This window comes from Thrips palmi, unplaced genomic scaffold, assembly GCF_012932325.1.
Source record: "Thrips palmi isolate BJ-2018 unplaced genomic scaffold, TpBJ-2018v1 HiC_scaffold_10, whole genome shotgun sequence".
Classification (NCBI taxonomy): domain Eukaryota; kingdom Metazoa; phylum Arthropoda; class Insecta; order Thysanoptera; family Thripidae; genus Thrips; species Thrips palmi.
This window is the reverse complement of record NW_023144621.1, coordinates 16,099,657-16,114,102: the sequence shown is the minus strand read 5'-3', so window position 1 is coordinate 16,114,102 and position 14,446 is coordinate 16,099,657. Positions and strand designations below refer to the sequence as shown.

At 59.7% G+C, this 14,446-nt stretch overlaps 1 protein-coding gene across 1 annotated transcript in view; it reads left to right on the top strand.

Moving 5' to 3' along the window:
• Window positions 1–2,617: 2,617 nt before the first annotated feature.
• LOC117645668 (sialin-like) overlaps window positions 2,618–14,446 on the top strand; it is a 40,060-nt gene continuing 28,231 nt past the window's right edge. Inside the window, exons 1-3 of the mRNA XM_034385971.1 lie at window positions 2,618–2,917; window positions 8,600–8,684; window positions 12,382–12,605. Coding sequence (XP_034241862.1) covers window positions 2,618–2,917; window positions 8,600–8,684; window positions 12,382–12,605 — 609 coding nt within the window. The remainder of the gene's footprint in view (window positions 2,918–8,599; window positions 8,685–12,381; window positions 12,606–14,446) is intronic.

The following is a 14,446-nucleotide window of genomic DNA, read 5'->3' as shown; positions in this document are numbered from 1 at the left end:
AAATTAATGCACTTCCGATCACTCTTTAAATTAATTTCCCCTCGTCGCAGTCGAAATTATATCGAGTGGAGTGAGCCACGCTTTACTGCAAAAAAAGCTTACGAAGCGTTTTGAACATACCAAAGGCCCGAGGTAATTTGTACGGTTTTGAGAGCGCGTATTTCTGAGGATCCCATTTTCGTCCTCTCCGCCTCTGCCGTTTCTGGCGCCGTTTTTCAAACATACGGCCCGGATTTTCTCCCTCCACTGTAATTATTCCTTCCGGCTTAGCATTAATACGAATCGGCCGGGGCACGTCGCGAAACTCTGCGCGATCGGCGCGACCACGGACCGCAAAGCCGAGGCGAGCGACGTGGACGCCACACCACTGGGAAAACTTCCCGCGAAAATAAACCCTCATTAGCGGAACCGCCTAAACAAAACACAAAAAAAAACAAGAAAAAACCGCAGAGAATCGCGCTGTCTACTGCGGCGAACAATGTACACAACTTTTCACTTCGCCCCCCAGTTTGGTGGTGCACCGACGAAACAGCCCTGGGACAAGGGGGACGACGAGCTGGAAATTTCGCTCCGCCGAGTATGAGAACGGCGGCGGTTGGAAGTCTTGAGTGAGTCGTCTCGGCGTGGCGCGGCGAGAATGCAGCACTGCAGCCAATCAGTGGGTCAGCCGCGCGGGTTAGCGCGTCGCGTCGCAAGTGAAAGAACCGTGGTTCGAATACCAGGCGCTTTTTCTTTTTTCCTTTGTATTTTTGCCAATCAGAGGGTTGTCCGCGTGGGTTAGCGCGTCGCGTCGCAAGCGAAAGAACCGCGGTTCGAATACCAGGTGCTCGTTTTTCCATTTTTAGTATTTTTCCTCCACCTTTTGTCATTTTGAGGACGCTGAAATCCATCCCAGCGGGACGGTGGCACTTCTCCTCTTCCCAGCCCCCCCCCCCTTCCATTCAGCGCGTATCACCTTGTAGCTCAGGACTTCCGGGCCCAGAATCTTTCCTTCCGGCGCCGCGTTGCGATGCTCCGCGCAACACAGAACAGCAGATAATTCTCCAGAGGCCGCCGGTCGGGGCAAGACCAGGCAAGGCCAGGCAAGGCCAGGCAGGGCCAGGCAAGGCCGCGGAGCGCAGACTCCCCGAGGCGTGCCGCTTATCGCGATCCAAAGTTGTTCATCAAGCGAGTGCCGTGGCAGTGCCGTGGCAGTATCAGTGCAGGGATTACCCGAATCGGCCTGCCCTGCCCGAGATCAACTTCCGAGCGAGGCTGGGCCTGGCTGGGCCTGGCTGGGCCGGGACACGTTTTATTGGGGAAACCCTGGCCGGGTGCGGGGAGCGTGTTTTGGCGTGCCGCGCGTCCCGCAGCCAACAGCGCCAGCGGAGCGCGTGCCAACATCTGCAGCGCATAAGTCGAGGCCTACACATCCAGGCCAAGTTCAGCGGGCCGAAAGGCAAAGCCGGCAAAGCAATGGCTCGGAACACTGCCGGCCAGTGTTGCCACATGCGTAGGAAAAAATAGAATAACACGATGCGCTCAAAGAGCTGCCTACCTCAGCCTGTCCACCAAGCAGGCTACACCTGGGCTGTGCTCTTGAAAAAAATACGCCGTCGAGGTAGGCAAGGGGTCATGGGCCTTCGGTCCATCGTGAGAGTGTTTGCCTACTGATGTGGCAACGCTGCGCTGCGCGGTCGCCTGGAAGGCCTGGAAGGCCTGGAAGGCTGTAGTGCCTTATGAGAGGGCGGTGCGTGCCTGATGGAGGGCCTGAGCGAGCGAGCAGTCTTCGTCGGTGTTTTTTTTTTTTTCGAGCGGGCGCTGCGCAGCGCTGCGCCGCCTGCCTGTGTCTACCTCACCATGCGCTCGTCTGGGCCGGGCGAGGCAGGCCCTTGTTATCCCAGCCAGTCCACTTGGGTGGCTCGGTTTACCCGGGGTAAAGTTACCCCCACTTACGGTGGGGCGGGGACTTCGGCGGAGAATGAACACACGCCTTGCGCTACTCGCCGTTACCCGCCGTTACCCGCCTCGCTTATCAAGGCTGTAACTTACCCGACGTCAAAGTCTCGGCGCAGCGTGGTGCGAACTAGTGCGAACGCACCGCGCCAATCACGCCGATCTAGCGCTACAAACTCACCCAGTACCCCCCACTTCACCATCCCGCGTCGACTTACCGCAGACATCAACGGGCCGACTTACCCCAGACTTACCCCAGAGTTACCGCAGACTTACCTGAGACTTACCTGAGACTGACCTCGGAATGACCTCAGATTGACCTCAGACATCTCAGACTGACCTCAGACTTCCAGAACTTCAACGCGCTGACTTCCTCCGACTTACCCCAGACTTACCTCAGATTTACCCCAGACTTACCCTAGACTTGCCTCAGACTTACCCCAGACTTGCCCCAGGCTTGCCGCAGCCACACCGCAAACTTACCCGGCCGGCCGCACCCTGCGGTGCCGGCGTTGCTGGCGGTGTAGGTGCGGGACACCCGTGCGCACTTATAAATAAACTGCACGGCAATTTTGGAGCGGGGCGCCGGGGTGCTGCCGGGGCGCCGCCGCAGCCTTTGAGTTATAGACAAGCTAAATGGCGACGCGGTGCCGTTACCGCGCATAACCGCCGGTCGCGCAGGATGGACGGCAGCGCGGCGGCAGCGCCGAGTGAAGAACGGCGACTTGAGGGTCTTCTTGTTCTCCAGGACGGCGACTTCGAGTGGGACGAGGGCTACCAGGGCTTCATCCTGTCGGGGTTCTTCTACGGCTACGCGGTGGGCCAGCTGCCCGGCGGGCTTTTGGCGGAGCGGCTCGGCGGCAAGCTGGTGTTCGGCGTGGGCACCCTGGGCACCGCCCTGCTCACCATCGCCAGCCCCTTCCTGGCCCGCGCCGGTGGCGGCTGGTTCTTCGCCGTGCGCCTCCTGGAGGGGCTCTTCGAGGTAAGCACGCCACCGAACAGTGGGCAGGAAGACCGGCGCTGGCGGCCTAAATCCCGGACAAGATTTGAGCTCCAGAGTCGCTAAACAGGACTCGAACCGAACGTGTGACCCCACCAATGGATTCCTCGTTCGGAGAGCAATCCATTGGTGGGGTCACCGCGTTCGGTTCGAGTCCCATTCAGCGACTCTGGAGCTCAAAACGCGCCTGGAGTTTTGTCCGCCTCCACCGGTCTTCGGGCCCACTGTGCACCGCGCTCGCGGACGACCCCCTGCTGCTGATGGTGTTTGCCTGCCGGGCTGGCACCCACCTGTAAGAGGTTTACTAGCTCTCGCCGCCCGTACGTGAGTGTGGGCGTGCGTGCGTGTGTGTGCGTGTGAGAGGATACATAATACTCGCGCGTTACTGCTGTTTCGCGGCCGCCAAATTGAATATAACGGTTACCATGGTTACTTGGTCGGCGAGGCGGGCGAGGCGGGGAGGCTGCCTTGCCGCTCATGCGGCGCCACATGCGACACGCTTTGCGTCGCTTTGCGAACAGGGTGCCCCTCGGTGCCGCCGTGCTGCGCCGTGCGCTGCTGCGCTCCTCCTTAGCCTCGCGCAAAGCCTTCTTCTCGAAGCGATAGTTGATCCTCCTAGATTGCCTGTCCCTCTGTTGTTCCTCCGTCTGGCTGTCTATCCATGGGTCTGCCTCGTCTTTATTCAGACCGCCTGTCTGTCTGTCTGTCTGTCTGTCTGTCTGTCTGTCTGTCTGTCTGTCTGTCTGTGTCTATCTGCCTCCTGATGTCTGTCTGTCTGTCTGTCTGTCTGTCTGTCTGTCTGTCTGTCTGTCTGTCTGTCTGTCTGTCTGTCTGTCTGTCTGTCTGTCTGTCTGTCTGTCTGTCTGTCTGTCTGTCTGTCTGTCTGTCTGTCTGTCTGTCAGCCTGACTGCCTGTCTGTCTGTCTGTCGGGGTTTCACCGGCGCCAAGTTGTGTAACGCGACGACCAAAATCGCGCGAAAAACGTTCACCCCGTGACTGTTTGTCTGCGTGTCTGTCCGCCTGTCTACCTGCCTGTCTGGCCATTCGCGAAATGCGGTCGGGCGAAAAGTCCGTTTGCTCCGATGCGTTTATCCGCGGTGCTATGCGCTGGCAGAGCGCCGCGCACAATACTCGCGGCATTCCGGGTAACGTCATACCGATCCCCGTGGCAGCCAGGGCGGCCAGGGCGGCCGCGGTCTCCGGGTTGTGTTCCCCGATGTAGCCTCGCCGTGCACCGCCACGCCGCGCCGCGCCTTGCCCGGCCGAACCGAAGTGGGGTGGAATGCCGTGCTCAGACTACTAGCGAAACTTGCCGTCCACGCACCGCGATTCCAGGAACGCCGCAGATTGATTTCGAGAAATGAAACCAGTCAGCCAGAAGACCGGTGGAGGCGTTTTGAGCTCCAGAGCGTCGCTAAGTGGGACTCGAACCGTGACCCCACCAATGGATGATTGCTCTCCGAACAAGGAATCCGTTGGCGGGGTCGCGCGGTCGGTTCGTGTCCTGTTTAGCGAGTCAGAGCAAAACGCGTCTGGAGGTTTGGCCGAGCGCCCGCGAGGTGGGCAAACCCGCCGACCGGCGTGCCCGCGGGTTGCCTACCCTCGCTTTCGCGGGCGCTCGCCCCTCCTCCCGGCCACCTTCTTCCACCAGTGCAGCCACAGGGGCGCGAGGGTTGCCAACCTCGCAGCCAGCGAACGAGGCGGGATGAGGCGACATCAGTGCCTCGTAGTCAAGAGGTCGCCCTGTTGGCACCCCGAGGTTGGAAACCCTTTTTTCGCCTACTTATGCGGCTACACTGTCCCCCCCTCCCCCTTCCCCTAATCACGACTGCATTTTTCCCGCCCCGCACGCGGCGTTGCGGGGCATTGCTTACAGCGGCGACCTGCATAACTTATCTTTGAAACAAACCGGCCGCGGCAGATCCGGAGCGATCAAACGAGAAAGGCGGGAAAAGGGACGACCGCGACGTGTGGCTTTTCGGCTTTTTGGCTTTTTAGTTTGGTAGAGAATGCAATCATCAGCGAACGTGCGGTGGCGCGCGCCTGGCGGCATGGCGGCGCGGTGCGGCTGAATGCGAGGAAGCGTGCGCCACCGAGCTCCCCCACCCCACCCCTCTAACCGGTTCGTCCTGACACGGTGGCGCTATCTGGACGCATTCCACGCCAACGGGCGCAGCGGGCGTCCAACGATTGGATGTGAATGCGCGCATGCTTTGCCCAATCAGGAGTAGTGCCGGACACGCTGCCGTGTGTGCGGTGCAGACGGAATGAATGCCACCACTATCGCGGCGGGGCGGGGCGGGGCGGGGCGGGGTGGTCGTGGCAGGTCATGGCGTGGCGTGGACTCCGAGGCGGCCGCCGTGCTGGCCTTGTTCGCCGAGCGAACATTGTTGCAAATAACTCGGTTCTTGTTGTTGATTGTTGTTGTTGTCCTTGTTGCGCGGATGGAATGGGATGCAACCGGACGGCCGGCCGTCTCGCAAGAGTTGGGTCGAGGAGCATGCTTGGCCGACAGCGAGGCAGCGGACGCGGCCACTGTCCGGACCGACGGGTCGCGGGGGTAGGGTTGTGGAAAAGGGTCGTGGGAAAAGGGTCGTGTCGAAAAAGGTCGTGGGAAAAGGGTTGGGGAAACGGGTCGTAAGGTAAAGGGTCGTGGAAAAGAGCCGTGGGGAAAGGGTCGTGGGAATAAAGTCGTGAGGGAAGGGTCGCGGGGAAAGGGTCGTGCGAACGGGTATTAGGTCATGGGTCGGAGCAATTGGACTTGAAGGGTCGGTTTGAGGGCTGCCGGGAGAAAGGCCGGCGCATCGAAGGGCCGAGCGTGATGGGCGGCCTTGAGAGCCTTCTTGAGGGTCTTGAGGGTCTTGAGACGAATAGTCTGCACGGCATCGATGACAATAGGGGCGGAAGCAGCAGAAAGGGGTAGTTAAATCGAGGACGCGCCGCGGCGCTCGAGGGCGGTCCAATATGGAGCACTAACGGGGCCCGAGTGAAGCCGAGTGCGATAGCCCGGCTAGCCCGGGGTTCGGTTCGATCCGGCCAGCGCTCGGCGAGTCCATCAGGTCGCTACACCCTCGCGTGTTTTACAACCCACTTTGCGTCGCGCGGCGCGTTGCCTGCCTTCGGCATGCGTCTCTCGGCCGCTCTCGGCCGTCCTGGGCCCTCCAGCTGAAAGGGTGCCCCCACGTGGAGGACGCTGCGGGAAGGACGCTGCGCTTCGTGCCAGTGAATGAGGCCCCCTTATTTGCAAACCCTTCGCCCGCTTTCGCCCTCAACTTTCTGCGAAGAAGTGGAGGTCGCCTCAGGCCGGCCAGCCGGCCGTGGCTCTGGCTCGGTCTGGCTCTGGTCGGCGGGGCCCCGCTTTCTCACTCACAGTTGTTAGTTCGGGAACAATGGAGTCTAATGATGGCACTGCTGGTGGCGTTAACGGTGCCGAAAATTACACCACTGCCTTCGGGCCTTCGGGCCTTCGGGCCTTCGGGCCTTCGGCAAGCCCTGGGGCTTCAGGCAAGCCGTCGGCAAGCCTTCGAGCTTTCGGGTACCGGCGGGGCAGAGCGGGGCGGGGAACGCAAACTATAGGGGTCAGTCGGTCTGCTCTGTGGAGTCCAGGCAGACGGTCCAGGCCAGCGCGGCCTGGGGCCTGGGGCCGGCTGCGAACTTGGCACGGCAATAACCGATACACTGCGGCCTCATTCCAAACAGTGCTTTCGCCGTCTCGCTCGCACTCACGCGGCGTCCCGCGGCGTCCCGCTGCGGTGCGAGAGAGACGGAGCGGTGGAACGGGTGGAAAGTCATAAACAATGCGGGAGTTTTAGCGGAAAGCGGTGCGAGGGGTGCATTTAGCAGTGCTGCAGCAGCCAGTCGCGGAGTGGGAACACCGAGGACCAACTTCGCCGGCAGGCTTTCGCTGCTTTCGCTGCTTTCGCTGCGAGCGAGTTCCGGAATCGCGACCCCGATCGACCAACTCAACTGCCAAGCAAACCGGATAAATAATGAGCATCACTCCCCCCCCCCCAAACAAAAAAGGTTTTTAGGTTTGAGGTTCCGGTGATTTCCCCTCCCCCGTGTAAGAAATACTGAAAACCGGAACGAAATTGAAGCCAGGAAAATAGGCCTGGAAGGAAGGGTCGGGGTTGCAGCGCCGAAGGATGGTGGGGAGGGGATTGGGCCGAGCGAAGGGTCGGAGGGTCGGAGGGTCGGGGCGGCTCGGTTAGGAATGGGCCGGAGAAGTGCACCTAAGCCTAAGTGCGTTGAGTGCAGGAGCGGCCGACGCGGCGCATCTTGCCGGACCCGCTCTTTGTCCACTTGAGCTGATTGCTCTGTCTCTCCGCCCCCCCCCCCCTTTCTCTCTCTCTCTCTCTCTCTCTCTCTCTCTCTCTCTCTCTCTCTCTCTCTCTCTCTCTCTCTCTCTCCCTCTCTCCCTCCTCCGCAGCTCGGCCCGTCTATCTTGTCAGTCCTGAATGACTCGCAGGATGTCAAAGGCGTCCTAATCCCATCCCGAGACACGCCGCCCCGCTGTACAGTGCCGTGTACACACTTTGGCGCTGACCCGCTGACTCCGCTTACCTTTTGCCGGCCATGGCCCACAGTGGGCCGAGAAGACCGGTGCAGGCGGTCAAAATCCTGGACGCGTTTTGAGCTCCAGAGTCGCTATGGGGCTCGAAGCGAACGTGTGACCCCACCAAAGGATTGCTCTCCGAACGAGGAATCCATCGGCGGGGTCACACGTTCGGCCCGAGTTCCATTCAGCGACTCTGGAGCTCAAAACGCGTCAAGACTCTTAGCCACCTCCGCTGGTCTTCTGGCCCACTGTGCGGCCCTCCGGAGACGGTCGATTCCGCGAATTAAAAGGCCCTGCCTGGCCGCGCCTGGCTGGCAGGGAAATTGATGAACGAGTCGAGGGAAAAAAGGCGAACATCTTTATGTTTGAGGACGCGACACTGCGATACTGCCAAAGGGCCGCGACACTGTGAATAGGGCCCTCATTTCCCGCCGACCCGACGGGCGGGTCGCACGCCGCCGTCTCTCTCGCACCTGCGGCCGGGCCGGGGCGGCCGGGGCGAGTGCGAGAGAGACGGTGCGACGAGAGAGAGACAGCCCGTCGGGGGACGGCCCGGGACGGCTATCCCGCCGCGCCGCTTCTTAAGATTCGGGAATGGAATTAGAGTAACAGCAGACTGATTCCGAGGAGACGTCGCTCTGTGTCTCTCGCACCCGTGAGAGCGCCCCGCGAGCGCGACAGAGACAGAGCGGCGACTCCTCGGAATCAGTCTGCAGGAGGGCTGCAGCCGTGGACCGGGACGGCCGGGACGGGGAGGGGCTGCCCTCGGCGGGGCCCGCGAGGCCTGACGCCAACACAGTAACACGCCAGGAGGGACGTTGGAACCGTTGGAACGTCTGGCTGCGAATTTGGGCCAATTTAAAGGAACGCGCGCCGCCCTGGCGGGGTAACCGCCGAGAAATGTCAGTTTTAATTAAAAGCGGAGTGGGCGAGCTCACTAGGCGCCCTATTTTTTTAAAAAGTGACTGCGTCTTTTTTTTGCAGTAACGCCGTTTTTTTTTTTTTTTTGCGAAAATGACGGTGTTTTACTTAATATTATTTTCTTGCAGTGGCGCGCCGCATCGTTTGAAAAGTTATTCAGGTGTTTTCGAACTTTCTTTTTGCAGGGCGTCACCTTTCCCGCCATCCAGTACATGATCTCCAAGTGGGCCCCGCCGGCCGAGCGCAGTCGCTTCGCGACGGTGTATACAGGTACCCGCTAGTGAGCGAAGCGCAGTGAGCCAAGACGGGCGGAGGCGGCCAAAACTCTAGACGCGTTTTGAGCTCCAGAGTCGCTGGGACTCGAACCGAACGTGTGACCCCACCAATGCATTCCCCGTTCTGAGACCAATCCATTGGAGGGGTCACACGTTCGATTCTAGTCATAGTGACTCTGGAGCTCAAAACGCGTCTAGAGTTTTGGCCGCCTCCGCCGGTCTTCTGGCCTACTGTCCTTGTCCTCCAGGGGCCCAGGCTGGCCCAGGCTGGAGCGCAAGGCACTACCCAGCCTTTTTTTTTTCGGATAAGCCGGGCAGGGGAAGAGGGCCACGCGGTTGCAGCTGGCCGGACCTCCCCGAATCAGACAGTGTTGTTGTGTTTTTAATGTGGGAACGGCCGGGAACGGCAGCCCGGCCGGCAAGTTATTAGCTCTGCCGTTCCGTCCACGGCGGGACGCAATACAGGGGCGCAGACCTGAGGGGGCATTGACAAAGCCCTCCTCTAGGAGCCAACACACACACACACACACACACACACACACACGAGCGTGTTCAGACTCCCTTGGGCACGCGTAATGAGTCTGCTGCTGCCGTACGAGAGAGAGAGAGAGAGAGAGAGAGAGAGAGAGAGAGAGAGAGAGAGAGAGAGAGAGAGGGAACATCTCGGCGGGGATGGAAACGTGTTATGGCTCTGACCTATCGCGCGCGCCGACCCCGCCCGCCCAGCCCAGCCAGGCAGACGCCACTGCGTGCGTCGGTGTGGCGCGGAACGGCGACGGCGCTGCGTGCTTGTAGGTACACCGTCAAAAAAACACCGTGCCTGGGTAGTTTCGAAGACCTCTGGCAAACAGATTAACTCCTGCAAATACTCCCTCAGTGTTGTGTTGGCATGACTTTTTGACAGTGCAGGACCGTTGAACTGTGCAGACGTCCCGACAATCCACCCTCCATCCCTAATATGTTTCCTTTATAGTGCACGTATTGCCAACCCCCTGCGTACGTATGTGTGGATTTGGCAGGGTGCTGTGTGTATGTGTGTGTGTGTGAGCGCACGCGTGCGGGTGAACGTGTTTGTATATGTAGGAGGAACACGGTGCTACCCGCCACCCATGCTGGAGGAGCCCGAGGGGAAGCTTGTGCCCTTACCCCTCCCCCTCCCCCTCCCCTCCCCTCCCCCCTTCACACCCTGTGACACACTACACTATGCGCGCGAGCATACAACGTCTAGCTTAGCCTTAGCAGGGTAGTGTGTTCACTCCCACCGCACACAAATACACTTAGCCACACGCACGTAACCGCCCCCCCTCTCCCCCCCCTCTCTCTCTCCTCTCTCTCTCTCTCTCTCTCTCTCTCTCTCTCTCTCTCTGGCTGAGAGGGTTCGCGGTACGAACGTCATCAAAAGCTTTCTGTGGCAGCCACCAAATGAACCCACACGACGCGCTATGCTATTTTGTGCGCCAGTGATGTGCGTGGGTGCGGCCACGCGTGCCATTGTGTGTGTGTGTGGTGAGAGAGGAGAGAGAGGAGAGAGAGAGAGAGAGAGAGAGAGAGAGAGAGAGAGAGTGTGTGTGTGCGCGCGCTTTTCGCTCGATGTCTCGCTCTCTCCATCCTTTTCTCTCTCTCGACTGATGTGATCAATTCACTTTGGCGCTGCATGTTGGGTCGGTATAGGAAAATGTTTTGGTGGTAATCGGTTTCGAGAACACGCCCCCCCCCGCCTTGTTCTCGTTGTTATTGTTATTGGCCGGTTTTTGTTGCGAGCGTCCATCACGGGGCATTGTTTTGCGGGCCGTGCATGGCTCTGCATGGCTCTGCATTGTGACCGTCGTGCCGCCCGCCCCTCGGTCCGCCCTGTCCGCCCTGTCCGCGCCTCGCGATCGGCGCACACAAAAGCGAAACCGGCTTTCCATTATACCAATCGCTAATTCGTAGCAAATGAGCTTGTTTCCGGGAAAAGGGAAGAGGGGGGGAGGGCGGTTCGGCGAAGCCGGCCAGGTGTGCGTCGGCAAAGCAGCCTCCCTCCAGTGCCTCCAGCAGCCTCCAGCAGCCTCCGGCCAGACGGCCAGATGGCCGAGGTTTAGTGGGGACAAGGCCCGCAGTAAAGCGGCAGACGCACTAACAGACTGGCTTCGACACGGACGGACAGACGGACGGACAGACAGACAGACAGACAGGTGGAAGCGCACGTGTGGCCCGATGCCATTCGGAAGACACCGGCTGGGCCGTGGGTGCGACAGAGACGGCATAAATGGGGCAGTCACCACCTCGCCGCCGCAGAGGCCACCCTTCCGCACCGGGAGGGGGGGGGAGGAGGGAAGGGGGCGCACGACCTCGGAAAATCTCATTTATCGTCTTCTCTCGTCCCGGTCCGCGTCCTGCTGCTGCAGACCGATTTTCGTCGCTCTGTCTCTTTTGCACTCATGAGCGCCCCGGAGAGGTGCGAGAGAGCCAGAGCGACGAAAGCAGTCTGCTGCTGCTGCAGTCCCGCCCAACGCGCCAGAGCACCGCGTTGCCTACCCGCGACTCCGCGGGCGCTTCCGGGCCATCGCCCAAAGAGCGCGAGAGAGACAGGGTGACGTTGTTCTGCATCCAGTCTGTCGGTTAAAGAGGAGAGGAGAGTGAAAAGCAAAGAGCAAGAGACGCGCCTCGTGCCAGGAATGGCGACGGCAACGCACTCACTCGCACTCCAAGGAAACGCCCGCCGGTTTTATGTGTCAGTTGGCGGCCAGTTCAGCGCGCGCGGTTTAAACTTAATTTCCTGTTAACGCGCGAGACTTTTGCTTTCTTCTCTAATTTATTTTTCTTTGGGCTTTTCTCTACCTGTCGCACCTCGCCTTCCCCCTCTCTCTCTCTCTCTCTCTCTCTCTGTCTCTCTCTCTCTCTCTTTCTCTCTCTCTCTCTCTCTCTCTCTCTCTCTCTCTCTCTCTCTCTCATTCTCTCTCTCTCTCTCTCTCTCTCTCTCTCTCTCTCTCTCTCTCTCTCTCTCTCTCTCTCTCTCTCTCTCTCTCTCTCTCTCTCTCTCTGTCTCTCTCTCTCTCTCTCTCTCTCTCTCTCCCCACTTCCGGTCTGGAAGACTGCCGGCCGGCCGCGGGGACTTCCGCGCGGAGTATCGCGCGTTGTGTGAAATTTCTCATGAATAACATTATGAAGGCGGGATGCAAACAGCGTGAAACGACTCCGTCATGGCGGCGGTGCACCACGGTGGGGCTCTCATTAGGAGGGGAGGGGGAGAGGGGAGGGGAAGGGGGAGGGGAAAGGGGGGAGGGGGAAGGGGGGGAGGTGACGGGGTCTTACTTCTTTGTAAAGACGAGGAAAAGTGGTCCAACGATTCAATTGGAAGGGAACGGTGAACCCAACTCTGGTCGGCACCAAGTTCCGGATCCAACACCAACAGCACCACCGGCAGCAGCATTGATTCTCGACCTTTCAGTATGTTTTTATAATCTCGTTTTGTCGCGTTTTTATTTTCGTACCTTCGCGGTAAATTAAAAGTGTGGGGTCTGAAAAGGTGAGCGAGGAGTGCGGGGGGTGAGGGAGGCTGCCTCTGGCGTATCGAACTTTTCCGATTTTCCCAGAAACAAACGTAGAAAAACGAATGCTGACCAAATACACAAACAACTTTAACAAAGCAGTTTCAAACACACAATCAAAAACAGAAAATTAGCAACACTTAAGCTTGCTGTTTGGTTCAGGCGGCTACCTGGGCACCGTGATCTGCATGCCGGTGAGCGGCCTGCTGTGCGACATGGACTTCCTGAGCGGCTGGCCCATGGCCTTCTACGTGTTCGGCGCGCTGGGCGTGCTGTGGTACATCCCGTGGCACTTGTGCGTCTTCGACACGCCGGCCCAGCACCCCAGGATCGACCCCCGCGAGCGCGAGTACATCGAGAACGCGCTGGGGAAGGTGCCGGCCAAGGTGAGTCTCGCCACGAACCGGCCACGTGACTACACCAATGGATTGCTCTCCGAACGAGGAGTCCATTAGTGGGGTCACACGCTCGGTTCGAGTCCTGTTTAGCGACTCTAGAGCTCAAAACGCGTCTGGAGTTTCGGCCGCCTCCACCGGTCTCCTGCCCCACTGTAAATTCGGAATCCCGCCCAATTGATTTAGGAAGGCGGTGGAGGCCAGTGGTGTGAAGAAGAGCGTGATTTGACTTTCCGGTAAGGGAAACCCCGCTCGGTGAGTCACGCAGTGCCGCGACAACATTTCTCTCCCTTCCAAACACTTTCACACGTCGCCATGGCGTTCGAAAAAAAAAATTGTCCGCCGAGGCCGCGCGATCGCGGCGGGACTTGAGACAAAAGAGCAAACGCTTCGGGGGGCTTAACTGCAATGCCCCCTCGTATCTCCAGTCGGTTGGCTATCGGCCAGCTCGTCGTGCCGTGCCGAGCCGCACCGTGCCGAGCCGTGCCGAGCCGAGCCGAGCCGAGCCGAGCCGAGCCATGCCGTGCCCAGCCGAACCAAGCCGTGCCGTGCCGTGCCGTGCCGAGGGTCGGCCAGCTATCTCGGCACCCATTAGTCTCCACACACATGTGCATGCGGGGCCTAAGGCGGTCAGTACGCCTGTTGGCTGCGGTAATTCCGCCAAGCAAAAGTACACTGGAAAGAGTAAACCAGGTCCCTTAATTTTGAAAAATTGCATTACGACAAAAACGAGCAAATCTGTTATTCTTTTATCCACCGTTGAAAAGAAAAACAAATTGGCAAAACTTGTACCGCATAACTTTTATCAACAACGAGAAACAAAACGGGGAAAATTTCGAAACTACAGCCGAAATTGCAAAATAGTCGAGAAAACGGCGCTGCTTGACGGTGTTAATTTTCGTGCCACGCGCCCGGCGCTTATCGTTTAATTTACGCCCCGTGCTTTACGGCGTGCTCAAGGCGCGTCGTGTGCGCGGGAGAGAGAGAGAGAGAGAGAGAGAGAGAGAGAGAGAGAGAGAGAGAGAGAGAGAGAGAGAGAGAGAGAGAGAGAGAGAGAGAGATGACGGGGACGCGCGCTGGCGGGGGAATCAATTTAAAAACAAAAATTGTTGCGCCCTCGCCCCTCTGCCGCTTGATCCCGGCCCGACAGCAGTCCGCACACGTAGGCCGTCGGCTGGAAGGGTGAGGCGGCCAGGCGACCCGCTCTCCGTCTCTCTCGCACTCACTCACTCGCGCCCTGCGGTGCCCTGCGGTGTGTCCCGGCCGTCCCAGCCGTCCCGGCCGTCCCGGCAGACAGCGCGCTTTGGACGGCGGCAGCTCTGTCTGCCTGTCCCGCGACAGGGCACGCGGCGTTGTGAATTCCACTGCGGAACCCTTCAGCCTGCTTGCCGCTGCTTGCCGCCTTGACGGAGGACGGCGGGAACGCGGAGCGGTAAAATCGGCCGCGCCATTGTTGCCAACTTTGGTGATTTCCTCGGTTTCCTCAAGGCGCGGTTTCACGGTTTCACGGTGTGCCGGCGCGTCGCGGTCGCAGCCGCTCCCCGAGGACGCCGAGGACCGCGACGACGGCGACGTGCGGCGACGGCTGCTGCGACCCGCCGGGGGAGCGCTCCGTCTCCAACACACTCTGCCTCTCTCGCACCCCGACGGAGCGCCGCGAGGCACCGGGAGTGCGAGAGAGACGGACGATTTCATAACTCGGCGTCACGCGTCACGCAGGGCGAGGTGGGAATCCGCGAGGATCGCACGGCAACGACTTGCCGCCGTCGTCTTTGGGCGAACTTCAAGCCTTGAAAGACCAAACTAACTTCGTGAACCGTTTCCGGGAATCT